Genomic DNA, 16,911 nt, shown 5'->3' with positions numbered 1-16,911 from the left:
TCTTGACTCGTTAAACTTTGAAGTGGTTGAGATTGATATAAGCTCGTTTATGTTCACGAGCTTATTTGAATTTGCTAAAAAAACAAAACTCAGATTCAACATTTTTTTCTAAAAGATCTTGAATATGTGTTCAAAACCAAGCTCGCGCTCTTTCGAATTCGACTCGAATCGAGTTATTAACGAATCAGATTATAGTAAATCAGCTCTTTCACGCTCCTACTAAACAGTGAATAGCAGCTCGGCTCTAGCTCTTTTTTGAAGAATAGTGAAATTAATGTTTTTATTCATACCGAACATTACCATGGTTTCAAATAAAAACAAAAGTAAATATTTAAAAAGATTATTGTTTTCCGTGTGAATTAAAAAATAAAAAATTACCGGCAAAATAGGACCCTATAAAATAGCAAGTTGGGTGCAGCCTTTCACTCTTCACGCCTACTTTCACTCCACCCACTTTCTCTCTCTTCCATAAACCCACCCACCGGAAAACAAAAACTTTTTTTGTCTCACCGGAAATAGCAATTTCAAATATTCCCACCACCATACAAACAAACATCACTTTATTTCTTCTTTTTTTCCCCCTCACTCTAAACGAATCTTTCATCACTTTCTATATTCATTATTTCACTGAAGATTAGTAAAAATGTTGGATTCCGTTAAGTTTACCGAACACAAAACCCTAACTAAAATGAATGCACTCACCGCCGGTCCTAAACTCGTACGGATATCACTAACTGATCCTTACGCCACTGATTCCGATTCCTCTGGTGACGAATCCGGCCGGAGAAGAGTGAAGAAGTTTATAAATGAAGTCACTATTTCAAGAAATGATTTTAAGAGCGTTACAACTAAACCGGTAACGAACTTGAGAAAGAAGAGTAGTAGAAATCGTGACGTCACGCCGTCAAAACTGAAGGTGGCTGATATTAGTGTGAAAAAGTTTCGCGGTGTTCGGCAACGGCCGTGGGGAAAATGGGCGGCTGAGATTAGAGATCCAACGCGACGTGTACGGTTGTGGCTTGGGACTTACAATACAGCTGAAGAAGCTGCTATGGTATACGACCACGCGGCTATTCAGTTACGTGGACCTAACGCGCTAACTAACTTCACCGTTCCACCACCTTTACCGGAGAAAAAATCGTCTCCGGTTTCCTCTAATTGCAACTCCGGCGAAGACTCAAACCACCGAAAAGCGGCGTCACCGAAGTCTGTGTTACGCTATTCGTCTGTTTCTGCTGACGAGTCAACCGCTGAGTCGACTCAGAATGATACCGGAAAGGAAGTTTCGGATGTTACCGGTGATGACGTGGCGGTATCCGATTATTTTTCGGGTTTTCAGTCTTTTGAAGAGCCTTTTTCTACTTCGGAGCTGTTTGATTTCCCGGATTTGTTTGACCCGAATAGCATATCGGGCACACCGTTTCATGAATCCGACCCGGTTGATATGTTCATTGATTCCTCTATTGATGTCGGGTTCGGTAGCTGGCCCACGGACGATTACTTTAATGATTTTGGAGATATATTCGGGTCAGATCCTCTTGTTTCACTTTAGGACCAAGTGACCAACCATGGGTTTGGAATTTTTGTACGGAATTAGGAAGTTAATTTTATTTGTTTGTTTATGTTTATAAATTATAATATATATAATTAATAAGTATAAGTATATTTATCCTAGAATATAGATAGACAATATAATATAAATATTTAGGTGAACTCTGTTACTGTTCAAGAGTAATGGACGAGTTGTTAAAATATGTTAATGTTAATGTTAATGTTGGTATTAAGGTTAAGCACGTGCAGTGCTCGTGACTTGGAAAAATGCTGATTGTGCTTTGTATTAGGTGAAGGTATGAAATGGAATGAATGCTACGTACTTTGATCATGCATTATCTGATTTTCCCCTAATTGTTTATGGCAAATACTATTCATCTTCAATGCTTTATAACTTTCTATAACTCGTGATCGTTGTTGTAGTACAAAACTTGTTTATATTGCGTGTCCATAAAACTGTTTTTGTACCATAACAAGTAGCTCTAATTAATATATTCACGTATACATTAAATAATTAAGTAATGAAAGTTCTTGCGACATGTATATCCGTTATATTTGGATTACCTCAGCTCTATATGCCATTGTTATCGATGAGACTAGTGATGACGATCGACTAGGACAACATTTATTTTTGAACCATTAATTTAAGCTGTTATTCTTTAAGGTTTCTTGTACATTTATCTATAGCATACTTTGCCACAAGGCCTCTTGTCTTACCCTAGTTTACATTGTAATTATAAGTCGTTTAAATCAGATTTCTGAGACTAAAACGCACGACTAGTATTCAGAATCTAAATTAAACGAGACATTAACTTTTTGGTTATCCTGATTTTATAAGTATGTGTCCGAAAATAGAATGGGAAAAAGTTTGATTTATGGGATCCAATAATGGTAAACTTTTACGAGACATGAATGGATGAGAGGTATGTGATAGGAGTGGTACACTGGTACATGTTTGCTCATGTAAATGGAATGTAGTGGAATAATAGTGAGAGGTGAGGTGATGAGGTGTTTGGTAAAGGGAAATATTGAATAAAATGTAGGCATGAGTCAACTGCCCTAACTTGACACCTGCCCTATCTTTAATTCCTTGCTTTAACTCGCGTCTTTTCTAAATTATTGGTTTTCATCAAAATATATTTTTATCTTTTCAATTATGTAAAAAGATATTTTATTGAATTATTTTTGTGGAACGAGATTTTAAGTGTATTTGATGAAAATAACTAAAGTTGAAACTTATACTTAAAGCTGGTAGGTAAAATTTATTTTGTTAATACAAATTGAAGTTTACTATTTTTTATAAGTGTTTGATAAAATAGATGAAGTTGAAACTGATGAATGTATATTAACTCAGAAGAACAATTGATGATATGATAAATGGTTATATCAATGGTAATTATATACTTTCTCATTTCATAAGTTAGAAGCTTATTTTGTAAGCTAGTTCAAGGGTGTGTTTTGATGACCTAGTTGGAGCTTGAGCTGAAAGCTTATTGATGAAGCATAATGTTTTTAACGGGAAGCTGGAGCTTATTTTTTTGTAAGTGTTTAGTGAAATAATTAGAGCTTGAGCTTATAGTTGTGAATTGATTTAAAAGATCTATAAATTTAATATGTAAAATAATATAAAAAGGAGTGAGACAAGGGGAGTGAGACAAACGAGTTCAACCTTCAAAGACGAGAGAGACAAGGGGATCCTCTATCCCCTTTCTCTTCATTATTGCGTCGGAAGGATTGAATATTTTTACCAAAGCCACTATTGCAAATGGCCTTTTCAAAGGGGTTGAAGTAGGTTCGGATAATGTGGTTGTATCTCACTTGCAATATGCGGACGACACATTGTTCCTCAGAGAATGGAGTCGACACAATATTTGCAATCTCATGAAATTACTTAAATGTTTCGAGAAGACATCGAGTTTAAAAAATTAATTATCATAAGAGCTCACCTTTTGGATTAGGTGTTATTAAATAAGAAGTAGAAAGATTGGCCACTAGGTTTGGTTGCAATGTGGGCGAGCTTCCGTTCACATATCTTGGGTTTTCTATTGGTTGTAACATGGATAGGGTTGCAAATTGGAAGCCGGTTATTGATAAGTTTAATTTTGGGTTATCCGGGTAGAAAGCACGATCGATCTCATATGGTGGACGACTAACCATTTCTCTTCATTATTGCGTCAGAAGGATTTAATATTCTTACTAAAGCCGTTATTGCAAATGGCCTTTTCAAAGGGTTGAAGTAGGTTCGAATAATGTGGTTGTATCTCACTTGTAATATGCGGATGACACATTGTTCCTCGGAGAATGGAGTCGACACAATATTTGCAATCTCATGAAATTACTTAAATGTTTCGAGAAGGCATCGGGTTTAAAAATTAATTACCATAAGAGCTCACTTTTTGGATTAGGTGTTATTAAAGAAGAAGTAGAAAGATTGGCCACTAGGTTTGGTTGCAATGTGGGCGAGCTTCCGTTTACATATCTTGGGTTGTCTATTGGTTGTAACATGAATAGGGTTACAAATTGGAAGCCGATTATTGATAAGTTTAATTTGAGGTTATCCGGGTAGAAAGCACGATCGATCTCATATAGTGGACGACTAACACTTGTTACATCGGTCCTACATAGTTTACCGCTATATTACTTTTCACTCTTTAGAGCCCCCGTAAGTGTCATAAATCATCTTGAGATTATTCGTCGTAATTTCTTTTGGGCGGGTCGGGTGAGCGTACGAAAATGGCGTGGGTAAAATGGGATGATATACTTTCTTCTTACGGGATAGGGGGTTAAACATTGGGGTTTTCAAAAATAAAAACCTTGCTTTACTCGAGAAATGGTGGTGGCGCTTCAAAAATGAGCCAAATGCCTTTTGGACAAAAGTTGTCTCTTCTATACATGGGTCGGGGGGTTAATTCTGCCAACGACTAGCTCAGGCCGCAAGACAGGAGCGGGACATAGTTAAATATTGTATGTGCTGGTCGGGATATAAACAAAGCAATTGACGACTTTAGTAGCTCCTTTATTCGAGTCATTGGAGATGGAGCAGCAACGAGGTTCTGGGATGACATATAGCTGTCTGAGGTACCATTGAAGCAGAAATTCAAGCGCTTGTTTCATTTGGAAGCTGAAAAGGATGTTTTGGTACGAGATCTGCTGTTTGGACGAATCAAGGCTGTGATTTAACATGGAACTGGAGTAGGACTCCTTCGGGCAGGGCAAGCAATGAATTCAATGTTCTATGTAATGTAATTTGCTATACTCTTATGATAAACGTGACAAGCATTCTGATGGATGGCAATGGAAACTTTCATCAAATGGGCTGTTCACTACCAACGAGCTCTACAAACTGCTAGAAGATCGATACAGGGTCAACCAAGTTCCTGTTGCTTCGGGCACTATTCGAAATAACCTCGTTCCATTAAAGGTACAAATTTTCATTTGGAGATTATTAAGGAGAATGCTTCCAGTTCGTGATGAATTGGACAAGAGAGGCATCGATCTACACTCCGTTAGATGCCCTTGTTGTGACGACGACGTAGAAACATTAGATCACTCAATGATTTTTTGCAAAATTGGTATGGATGTTTGGACAAGAATATATAGGTGGTGGGGTTTTGGAGGTGTGTCAAACTAGAGTATCAATGAAGCTTTTCGATCTGCCAATGCTAGCGGACTATCCGTATTCGAGTCCAAGTTAATGCAAGCGGTCGAGTGGACAATTGCTTACATTATTGGGAAAAATCGCAACAAAAAAGTCTTCTCAAACGAGTCATGGAATGGTCCCACCGCATTGATGAAAATTCAATTAAGATCGTTCAAATGGATATCTCTTCGGAATAGGAAAGGAAAGCTCGATTGGTTAACTTGGATCTGTAACCCTAGAGCTTGTGCTAGTTTGATCTAACATAGAACTGCTACTAGTTGCTTCCTCTACAACACTTGTGGCCTTCAAACTTGTATGTTGCTGTTTAGGTTTCGCGTTCAGCTCGTTTTTTGTATTTATCTCGAGTTGTACTCCTTTCGTTGTTCTAATAATAATTTGCTTTTCGAAAAATAAAAATAATATAAAAAGGGTATATTAGTAATTTTAGCATGCATTAGCTCTACTATTTTAAAAAATCTTGTTAAGAAGAGCTAAAGCTTCAAGCTCTACTTTTATAATAAGCTCTATCTTTTTTATGTTACATAGATCCATAAGCCCCTTAAAATATAAAGCTCTGTTTTTTTAAACTCACGTAAGCTCTTAAATTGTGTCATCTACACACACCTCAAGTAGCTTATTTTTTTAAAGCTTATTTTCTTCATAAATGTTTACGTAAAATTGTCATTCAAACAATATTACTAGTTTGAGCTTATAAAAAAAATAGCTAAAACTCTTATAAGCTACTATAAATTTGTGTGTTAAACACACCCTTAATCTTATTCTTTAAATGAAAACCTTTTACATTATTTAAGTAAAAAGAGTTTATTGATTGTGTAACCTTTAAAAAATTAAACATTTTAAGTAGTTTTAAAAAAAAATAATTAAACTTACGAAAGTGAAAATTAACCCTAAATTTATATATATACAATTACTATTTATTTTTATATGTCAGTTTACATTTTTAAACTTCAGATAGTTTATATGAAATACTTATATTTATAAAACATAAACTTGAGCTTTTAACTTAAAATATAAACTTCACCAACTAATTTCAAATGTAAGCTTTTATTTGTCTACTAATTTCAACTGTAAACTTTTTTTTATTTATCTATGATTATCCACAAATATCGAGAAACACACCCTTATATTGTATGTTTTTTTTTCTGTAAAAAGTATTTACCCGATAAATTTTTGTAACAAAAAAGATATATAAAGTGAGGAACAAGGAATAATTGAATGCAAACATTCGCCAACTATTAACAGCTAACGCTTAACACTACCCACTATACTACTAACAAAGCATGAAACCAAAAACTCAACAAAGCCTTACGAAAACTTCCAACGGTCTTTTAGAAGTCGCACCTTGCTACAGAATGTTAACCCTTATATTGTATGTGAATCACAAGTTGAAAAAGGTATGAATACTTGGAGTACGTTCTAAACTGATATGTATATTGTAATCATTAACAAGTTATATTAAAATACATTAATTGTCTTTACACTTGATACTTAAATCTATTGTTTTTAGTAACGTGTCATTAGCTTATCATGGCTATGATCGAATACTTGGTGAAGAAGAACCAATATGAGTAATCGGGAGAGTTACACCATTACTAACAATAAATCTTTCTTTACCTGAATAAGGAGCGGCAGTATCCAAATTTAAGGATGAAGAGAATATACGGGCCTATACACCGGAATCAATATACCAAGCTTGTGAATTGTCCATTGTAATAACCCGCATTTTTCCGTTAATTTATTTCAACGCCGTGTTTTTTTTTTTAGATAATATCTTTCGTTATCTAAATTTGTATCTTCCGTTGACTAGCGTTTTAATATTTCCGTTACTTAATTATAACATCTTCCGTTTACTCTTGCGTATTTAAAATAATTCGTTCGGGTAATTCACGCACCCGCTTTTAAACTCGAGGGACTAACTTTGCCAATTAACCAAAGATGTAACTAGTTGTTGACTAGTCAATCACCTCCCACCACCCACCTCTCATTTTCTCTTATCTTTTTCTTGCTACTTCCATTTTGCTCTCAAACTCACACAATCAAAGATTCATCATCTAAATCAAATCTAGGAAGCTCACAACAAAACAAATTACATATTTGGAATTCTTGCATCTTCCTCTACAACTTGATACCAATTTCATCTCTAGTGGGTAACTTTCTAAAAACTCTAGATTTCATGTTCTTGATGTTCTTGGCTAATAAAAGTGTTAATTAGTGTCTATGGCTCGAGTCTAGCATGAATATGTGATTTGTATGCTCGATCTTGTTATTTTGCATAACTAGCATGAACTTGGAAAAAGGGTTTGTTAAATTCTTGATTTTGGTTGATTAAATGTTGTTAGATATTAAAGCTCATGTATTAAATATTTTACTAGCATCATTAGCTTCAATTTGATGTGTAGGTTGACTTGGAAAACTTCACTAACATGATTATTGACTTTGTGATTTTTGGTTAGGGTTTGATAGACTTAAATACGAACTTTTGATGCATTGAATGCTATGAAATGTGGTTGGTAAGTGTTTAGTTGCAATGTATGTTTAATTACCTTCGAAACGACATATCGTATGTGTAAATTGGTTTCCCGAATCATCTTATGCGTTTATGGACTTGAAGCATTGAATGATGAACTTTCAATGATCATTCAATGTGGATTTGATTGCTGTAAATGTTAGATTTGATTGATGATATGTATCTAGTTGCATTCATCGTTAAAATACCTTTCCAACGATGTATGGTATGCGTTTTGAGTGTTTTCGGTGCATTAATTGCGATTAAAAGAGTTTTGGTTTGTGCACTTGATTTTCCAGCAAACAACATCTTTTGTGTACTAATGCGCGGTGCGCACTAAGCCTGGAAAGTGGGTTGTCCAAATTTGCGTTTTCACGTTTAATTCTAACTATGCTACGCACCTCCAGTTAACATGAAACTTGTTCTAACATGCTCATATATGATTATGAAGCTTAGAAAAATTGTCCGGGACCCGACCCGAACCCGTTGACTTTTTCGTTGACTTTGAACAAAGTTGACTTTTATTCAAACTTTACCAATACTTTGTTTAATCGTTATAACTTTTCTTTTATACTTATATCTTGCATGAAACTTAACAACGTGATTCACATGCTATTAGTCGAGTCGTAACGAGCCATAGGACTAATTGAACAACTTTGACCGACCTCATATTTTACTGGTATTGATACAACCTACTTGTTTAGGTCAAGACTAGTATTCGTTCTTGCACACGTTTAATTTGTAAAGTATCTTTATGCTCGTGCACTCAAGGTGAGATCATAGTGCCACTTTTCAACAACTTTTACTCTTTAAATCATGGGATGAGAAACATATACGTTATATACTTTTATGCTTTGAACACAAGTACGAAAACAAACATTCCACATACGAGTTAGAACAAAAAGCCTCAATTCAATTATCATTAGTTACACTTGTAGGGTGTAAGCGAGAACTTATGTTGTGTGGATCCATACGGGTTTGACAAACCCTCATTCAGACGGTTCGCTACCGTTAGCGGATGAAATATATTTTCGGGTATAATGTAGGTTCTAACACTATGATAACGAGGTTCGTATACAGTTAAGTCTTGATAATTGGGTGCTGTGATACAAACAACAACTTTTGAAATGCAAACGATTTGGATAATCAACTTTATGGAAATACTAAATCTTGTGGTTCAAAAACAACGTTTACAATTACACCTATGATTTCACCAACGTTTTTCGTTGACAGTTTTCTATATGTTTCTTAGGTCTTTGATTGGCTACTTGATACATGTTTCTGCGCACTTTTATTTCTTGCTTGGGCTCAAGCATACATGCATATGCTAATGATAGCACCTTCGGATTCAAACTTAAAGCATACATACATACGCTATTGATAGCATCCGTGATTTTCAACTTATATTATATCTCAAATTATTTCATTTATACTTTATAACTTTTGTAAACTAATACTTGTTGTCGAATCGTTGGTAAACTTAAAACTTTGCAAGTCCTACACGTTTCAAATGAATGCGACATAATTTTGGTCAGACACGTCTCATTTAGGGACTATGACCACGTAACGGGACCTAAGTTGACGGCGCCATCAATGACGATTTTGGCAGGTCGTCACATCCATAACATGACAACTTGCTTGGAAAGCTTGGGATAGATTAGCATCAACTAAAGGTGTATGGTGAAGATAAGTTGCAAGATTTGGGCACTAATATGCATAGTGACAATCATATCCACAAATTTGATATTTAGTTGAGTATCGGGAATGACCACGAATATAAGAATGTCCATGACCATGATTAGCCAGTGATATGTTACTGAAGTTACCACAATCAAGATCATGAGTTGGCTGTGAAACAAAAGCAGCAACAGGTGTGACGTTTTGAACTGAATTGAGAAACAATTCGTGACTCTGTGCTTGAGAAAACAGTTCTTGAAAATTGGGTCATGTTTTGATTGCACGTTAAGTCGTGGAGAAAGTCTCAAATGCGCCTTCAAGGCCGCATAAAAAATAATGGGTCTTGTTAACATCGTCAACCGAGTAACTAATAGCTGCCAGTTTATCGCATATGGCTTTAAAGTTTTGGCCAAAATCTGAAACTTGTGTTGTACCTTTGTGAAGTTGTCGAAGGGCATCACGTAAAGTATGCATTAGATCTAAGAGAGATATTAGGATAGTAGATATTTGTTTTATACATTGTAGTTATTCCTAAAATATGTATTTTGTAACTCAGGGATATTACAATAAATATATCTCTCTAGAATTAAGGAGATTAATTATAGAAGATCACTAGGCCTGATCTTTCCTATGCACTAAATAATGCTAGTCAGTTTCTTCAAGTTAATACGATTACAGCGCATATTAAGGTATGTCAAACGCATGGTTACTTATGGTTTATCATTTCATTACTCACCTATGACTTCTTTACCTGGATACTCTGATGCGAATTGGACCCATTGTATTGAAATAAGCCGATCTACATAAGAATATTCAACTTTTATCGGTAGTATTCTTGTGTGGAGAAGCAACTAACGATGGCATGCTCTAGTTGTGAATCAGAATATCATGCTTTTGCTAATACGGATGCTGAAATTATTTGGATTAGACATCGTTTACGTGAGTTACATGTTCTCACTCCTTCTCGGCCTACGATCTTATGTGATAACAAGAGTGCTCTTTTTCCTACTCGTAATCTGATCTCTCATAAACGATCCAAACATATAGACATTGATTATCATTTTATTCGCGAGCTTGTTATTTCTGGACGTTTCTACACTAAGTTTGTTGTGAATACCCTACAGCTCGTGGACATCTTTACAAATAGCTTGCTTCGCCAATTGTTTGAATCTTTTCAGGTCAAGCTACATGTTGGTTCCCCACCAATTTTGCTTGAGGTGGGGTTGTAATAACATGTCATTGGCCAGTCATGGCCATGATCTTACATATACTTGGTGAAGAAACTAAACAAAGCTATATTAGGATAGTAAATATATGTTATTATACATTGTATTAATTTCTAAAATATGTAATGGGAGGTGATCCCCACACACCACTTTTTGATCCATGTACATCTAATTATCTACTATATCCTTAATTATAATTAGAATAATGATATAAGTTCAACTCCCTAGATTAATCTAGGGATATAACTATATGTTTATGAGACAAAAGTGTACACGGAACAAAAAGTGGTGTGTGAGAATCACCTCCCATATGTAATCTATAATTCCTATATATTATAGTGAATATCTCTCTCCACAATTAATTAAGGAGATTAATTCTAAAAAAACTCATACAGTTTTCGTTCGTGAAAAAATATACTAGAACTTGTATATATTAGTATATAACAAAAGTTGTAGAGGTCCCGCTTCGCTAGGAATGATTTTAATTAAAAAAAATCGTGAACCAAAAGGTGGACAATTGAATATAGCTGATAAAACTAGAAAAACAAATGTGTAAAAGAAAAGGTGAACAATTGAAAAATAAAAGTAAATAGTGTCATGGTTGTGAACATTAAATTTGGACTAATGAGGGAGCTCCCATCACTCTTATCCTTAACTAGAATATTTTAAAAGAATCGATGCACAATCTATATAGTCATATAAAGCTCTAAAATGATGATGTCATCATTAAAATAATTATCCTTTAATTTTCATAATGATGATGTCTTAATTTTATATTAATTTAATTAAAAAATAATACGAAATCTTTTATAAAAGAAAATATTAATCTCTGCTAAATTGTAAAATCTTTTACAGCACACCCAAATTTTAAAACATATTGTACAACTTTTATATAATAATTGTATTTTAATTTTCTAAAAATATTTAAAAGGCATTTATTATTAATAATAATAATTATTATTATTATTAAAAATATAAATACTCAACTTTGAACGAACTTTATTACTGTATTATTATTTACTTTTAATATAATATTTATAATTATAATTATTATATTATTAATATTCAAATATGAATTCTTTTTACGAAATTAATTACGTTACATATGTATGTGAAAATACATGTCTCTATATATTTGTAAAAAACAACAAGTTTCTTAGTTAAAAGGGTCATTAAAATAAATGATTTTAGCATTTATATTTACTTAATACCTAAAACATGTCACTAAATTGTTTCGTTTAAACAAACCCGTGATTTCACAGGTCATTTCACTTGTATCCTACAAAAGCTTATTTGTCATTTTATTGTATATTAATTAATATTAATATTAATATTAATATTAATATTAATATTAATATTAATATTAATATTAATATTAATATTAAATTACTCTATATTATTACTCCGTTTAAAATTCGTTTGTCCTTGGATGTTATGGCAACTTTCAATTCTGCCATTGGACTAAAGAGCAATCATATCAGTCTCTTTGACTTAACTAAATGGAGGTCCCGAATGAATCACTCCGTTGGATCAAATAAATCTGGGTAGAAGATGTAAAAAAAATATATAAATAAATAAATAAATAAGTAGTAAAAGACAAAATAGCTGACGTCATGATGACGTCAGCCGATTACTATTCATTGGTGTTGGCTATTATACTTATTTATATATAATATATATGATAATATACTATATTAACATAACGTTGAATATACCTTAAATAATACGGACTAGTAATATTGCCAGTAATTTCATTAGAATATATGGTTAATTATTACTGACTGAGTAGATGAAACTTTGGGTTTTATATAAGACTTAATATAGACATTATGTATAAATATAATGTACTGTTGTAATACCCTAGTACAAGTTATAAGTCAGTGTACATAGTATTAGTCAATGGTTATGTAACAGAATAGATATTGCTAGTCAATAGGAATGTCATGGATTATAGCATATGTAGTTAGCAAGATCCCTGTAAAATCTGTTGTATATTATTTGTGCCTGCGTGTATATAAGCAGGAGAGATCAATAAAACAATTCAAGGATTACACTTCTTTATGGTATCAGACGCCTAAAAATCTTGTATACCTATTTCGATTCTTCCTGCTTCTGCACAATCTTCATCCCCAAATCCACTCATCAACATGTCTGATTCATCCAAAATTCATCTTGCTGTTACAGTCAATAACATTAAAAATTTCATACCAATAACCCTAGAGATGGAGAAAAGTCAATACTCGTTTTGGTCTGGTCTCTTCAAGAACCATTGTCGAGCGTATGAAGTTCTTGAACACATTATTCCGGCAACCTCTGATGATTCCTCTTCTACCACTCCACCCACCCCACCACCTACACGCAATGCTTCTTGGGGACGATTAGATGCAATCGTTCTCCAATGGATTTACGGGACGATTTCCCTTGATCTCCTTCGTACTGTCTACAAAGAGGACTCTACCGCCCAAAAAGCTTGGGATCGATTGAAAGGAATTTTTCAAGACAATAAGAACTCTCGTGCTGTTCATCTTCAACACCAATTCGTCAATACTCGCCTCAAAAATTTTCCTGATGCTTCCACTTATTGCCAAGAACTTAAAATACTCGCCAACCAAATTGGTACCGTCGGACCGGCTATTGAAGAAGACTGATTGGTTTTGCAATTGGTCACCGGACTTAGCGATTCATATGCTAGTCTTCGCTCGATCATCACCCACAGACAAACACTTCCGTCTTTCTATGAGGCTCGTTCAATGCTCATCCTAGAAGAAGCTCAAAATCAACAACTTGCAGCACAAGCCGCTTCTTCATCGGTGACGATACTTATTTCTTCTGGGCCATCAAATTCGTCACCATCTACGGCTCCATCGAACTGGCAATTGAATAACAGGGGTAGAGGATCTTATCGTGGTGGTAGAAATCGGGGTAGAAATAATCGTGGTCGCGGTAGAAGTTATCCAGGTCACAGCTCCAATTCCGGATCGAGTCACAACCAATTTCAGTCACAACCATGGGCTTACGGACCTTGGGCTTGAGAAAATACACAATGGGCTCCCCCTTGCCCTTTCCCAGCCACCCCTTGGACTTGTCCACAGAATCTACAGCCGGGTTTATTGGGCCCTCGACCCACAGCCAACTATGCTCAATCCATTGCTTCTCAACCCACTGATCTTGAAGCCGCCATGCACACCATGACTATCAACCTGCCTGATGATAACTGGTATTTGGATACGGGTGCTACTTCCCATATTACCAACAACCAAGGTAACTTCTTATTTTATTATCCTTCAACAATGGCTAAACGTATTATTGTAGGAAATGGTAACAGTTTGCCAATACATGGGTTCGGTCATTCTTCCTTAAACATCCCACCCTCGACCAACTTACACTTAAAAAATGTCCTACACTCACCTCCTTTAATTAAAAACTTAATTTCCGTTCGTTGACTTGCTATTGATAATAACATATCTATTGATTTTGATCCGTTTGGTTTTACTGTGAAGGAATTTCCGAAGGGGACCCCAATAGCTCGGTTTAATAGAACCGGTGATCTCTATCCATTTCATCCATCGTTGCTGCGTTGAATTCCAAATAATAACTTTGCTCTTGCGGTTTCGTCATCAGATTTGTGGCATTACCAGCTCGGCCATCCGGGCTTGCATGTTTTTAATTCCATTAGAAATAAACATTATGTTTCTTGTAATTCTAGAAATAAAAGTGATATTTGTCAATCGTGCATTTTTGGAAAGCATGTACATTTACCATTGTATGTTTCTACCAATTTTACCTATGCTTTATTTGACATCATTCATAGTAACCTATGGACCTCCCCAATCTTAAGTAATGATGGCCACCGATACTATATGTTACTTCTCGATGACAAAACGAATTTTTTATGGACATTCCCACTATCAAATAAATCACAAGTCTATCAAACCTTTCTTAACTTTCACAAATTTGTACAAACTCAATTTGGTCTAAACATAAAATCCTTCCAATGTGATAATGGGACCGAATATAATAACACCAAATTTCATCAATTTTGTTCTACAAATGGCATGGTTTTTCGATTCTCATGTCCTTATTCTTCATCTCAAAACGGAAAAGCCGAACGAAAAATTCGAGCCATAAATAACATAATTCGTACTCTACTATCCCATTCTAGCATACCACCAAAATTTTGGCCACACGCACTTGCTCAGGCAACTTATCTTCTAAATATTCTACCAAGCGAATTAATTCAAAATCTATCTCCTACTCAACTACTCTATTTCTGTACCCCTACCTATGACCACTTACGCGTTTTTGGTTGTCTTTGCTACCAGCTCATCCCATCTACAAAAATAAATAAACTCCAACCTCGTTCCACTCCGTGTGTTTTCCTTGGCTTTCCCACCAATCATTGCGGTTACAAATGTTACGATCTATCCACAAACAAAATTATCATATCACGTCACGTTATTTTTCATGAAACTTCTTTTCCCTTCAATAAAAATCGCATACAAAAACACAATGAGTACAAATTTCTAACTGATGACTATCAACCTTTTCTGTACATCGACAGAAACCATTCACCTAGCCCAACATCTGAGCCCACTTCATCACCAATCCAACAACCATGCTCATCTCCCTCTACTGGCCCAACCTCGCCTGATCCACATTCCTTCCATCAGCCTACTTCTTCTACGCATTCACAGACCATCCCACTCTCTAATTCTCCAACTTCAAACAACCAACTTTCTGTTGATCCTACACCTACTATGTCTCCTTCATCTACAGATAACTCACACCAATCTCACACTCAATCTCACGCTCCTCCCACTAGAACCATCATTACGTGAAGTATGGATGACATTTTTAAGCCTCGGGTCCCCTTTAATCTATCAGTCTCGACCCCCATTTTACCTATACCTTCTAACCCCAAGCAATCCTTGATCGACCCTAATTGGCACCATGCTATGGCCGACGAATACAAAGCCCTTGTTGATAACAACACATGGATTCTTGTACCACGCAAACCGGACATGAATGTTATTCGGTCAATGTGGATTTTTCGACATAAAAAGAGATCTGATGGTACATTCGAAAGGTATAAGGCACGTTTAGTAGGTGATGGTCATTCTCAGCATGTTGGTATAGATTGTTATGACACTTTTAGTCCGGTTGTAAAACCCGCTACCATACGTATGGTTCTAAGTATAGCGGTTTCAAACTCCTGGCCTATACACCAACTGGATGTGAATAATGCATTTTTGCATGGTTCCCTAAATGAAACGGTCTATATGCACCAACCTATGGGATTTCGCGATGCCAAACATCCCGACTTTGTTTGTCTTCTCAAACGGTCACTTTATGGCTTAAAACAAGCTCCGCGTGCATGGTACCAACGCTTTGCCAATTTTATCTCCACCATTGGTTTTAAACATAGAAAATGTGATCACTCCCTTTTTGTTTACCATAACGGAAAAGACATTGCTTATTTACTACTTTATGTGGACGACATCATCGTAGCCACCTCATCGTCTAACTTGCGTGACTCTATTATTCAGTCATTAGCAAACGAATTTGCTCTGAAAGACTTAGGTCCATTGAGCTCATTCCTTGGTATCTCGGCTACACGAAATGATAAAGGTCTATTTCTTGACCAAAGTGCATATGCACGTGATATTATTCAACGGGCTGATTTAGTAAATTGCAATCCGGTTAGAACACCAGTTGATACCCTCGGTAAACAAAGCTCCAAAGCCGGCACACCTTACTCTAAGCCGACACTATATCACAGTTTGGCCGGGGCGTTACAATACTTAACATTTACTCGCCCCGACATATCTTATGCGGTGTAACTGTAACATCCCGCCTTTTTCCGTTTACTTTTCGTTTAATTATTTTAAAAGTCCATTATACAATTATAACATCTTCCATTAATACGCGTTTTTAAAATATTTCGTTTAGGTAATTCACGCACCCGCTTTTAAACTCGAGGGACTAAACTTGCCATAGGACCAAAGTCATGACTAGTTCAACTAGTCAACTTCCTCCTCCACTCATTCAACCTCCTTTCTTTTGATACTTCCGTCCTTTATTCTCTCAAACACCAAATCAAAGAATCATCATCCATTTTCAATCTAGCAAGCGTTCTTCAAAACAAATTACATATTCGGAATCCTTGCATCTTCCTCTTCAAATCCATACCAACATCATCTCATTTGGGTAACTTTCTAAAAACACTAAATTTTATGTTCTTGATGTTTTTGACTTATAAAAGTGTTAGTTAGTGTCTATGGCTCGAGTTT

The 16,911-nt window shown here is 35.3% G+C and overlaps 2 protein-coding genes across 2 annotated transcripts; both read left to right on the top strand.

The window, feature by feature from the left end:
• The first annotated feature begins 460 nt into the window (after nt 1-460).
• Nucleotides 461-1,858, top strand: LOC139862716 (ethylene-responsive transcription factor CRF2-like). Its single transcript, XM_071851343.1, has one exon. It carries the CDS (start codon nt 644-646, stop codon nt 1,550-1,552), a length of 909 nt encoding a protein of 302 aa, XP_071707444.1. The 5' UTR covers nt 461-643; the 3' UTR covers nt 1,553-1,858.
• A 10,910-nt stretch (nt 1,859-12,768) lies between these two features.
• Nucleotides 12,769-13,269, top strand: LOC139886583 (uncharacterized). Its single transcript, XM_071870437.1, has one exon. The coding sequence runs from the start codon at nt 12,769-12,771 to the stop codon at nt 13,267-13,269; it is 501 nt and encodes a 166-aa protein (XP_071726538.1).
• The last annotated feature ends 3,642 nt before the right edge of the window (nt 13,270-16,911 follow it).

This window comes from Rutidosis leptorrhynchoides, chromosome 1, assembly GCF_046630445.1.
Source record: "Rutidosis leptorrhynchoides isolate AG116_Rl617_1_P2 chromosome 1, CSIRO_AGI_Rlap_v1, whole genome shotgun sequence".
NCBI classification, from domain to species: domain Eukaryota; kingdom Viridiplantae; phylum Streptophyta; class Magnoliopsida; order Asterales; family Asteraceae; genus Rutidosis; species Rutidosis leptorrhynchoides.
Note: the sequence above shows the minus strand (reverse complement) of the source record. Positions and strands in the feature narration are given on the sequence as shown.

Excerpts from the sequence above, each read along its gene's own strand:
- LOC139862716 (XM_071851343.1), top strand. The coding sequence starts at position 644 with ATGTTGGATTCCGTTAAGTTTACCGAACACAAAACCCTAACTAAAATG.
- LOC139886583 (XM_071870437.1), top strand. The coding sequence starts at position 12,769 with ATGTCTGATTCATCCAAAATTCATCTTGCTGTTACAGTCAATAACATT.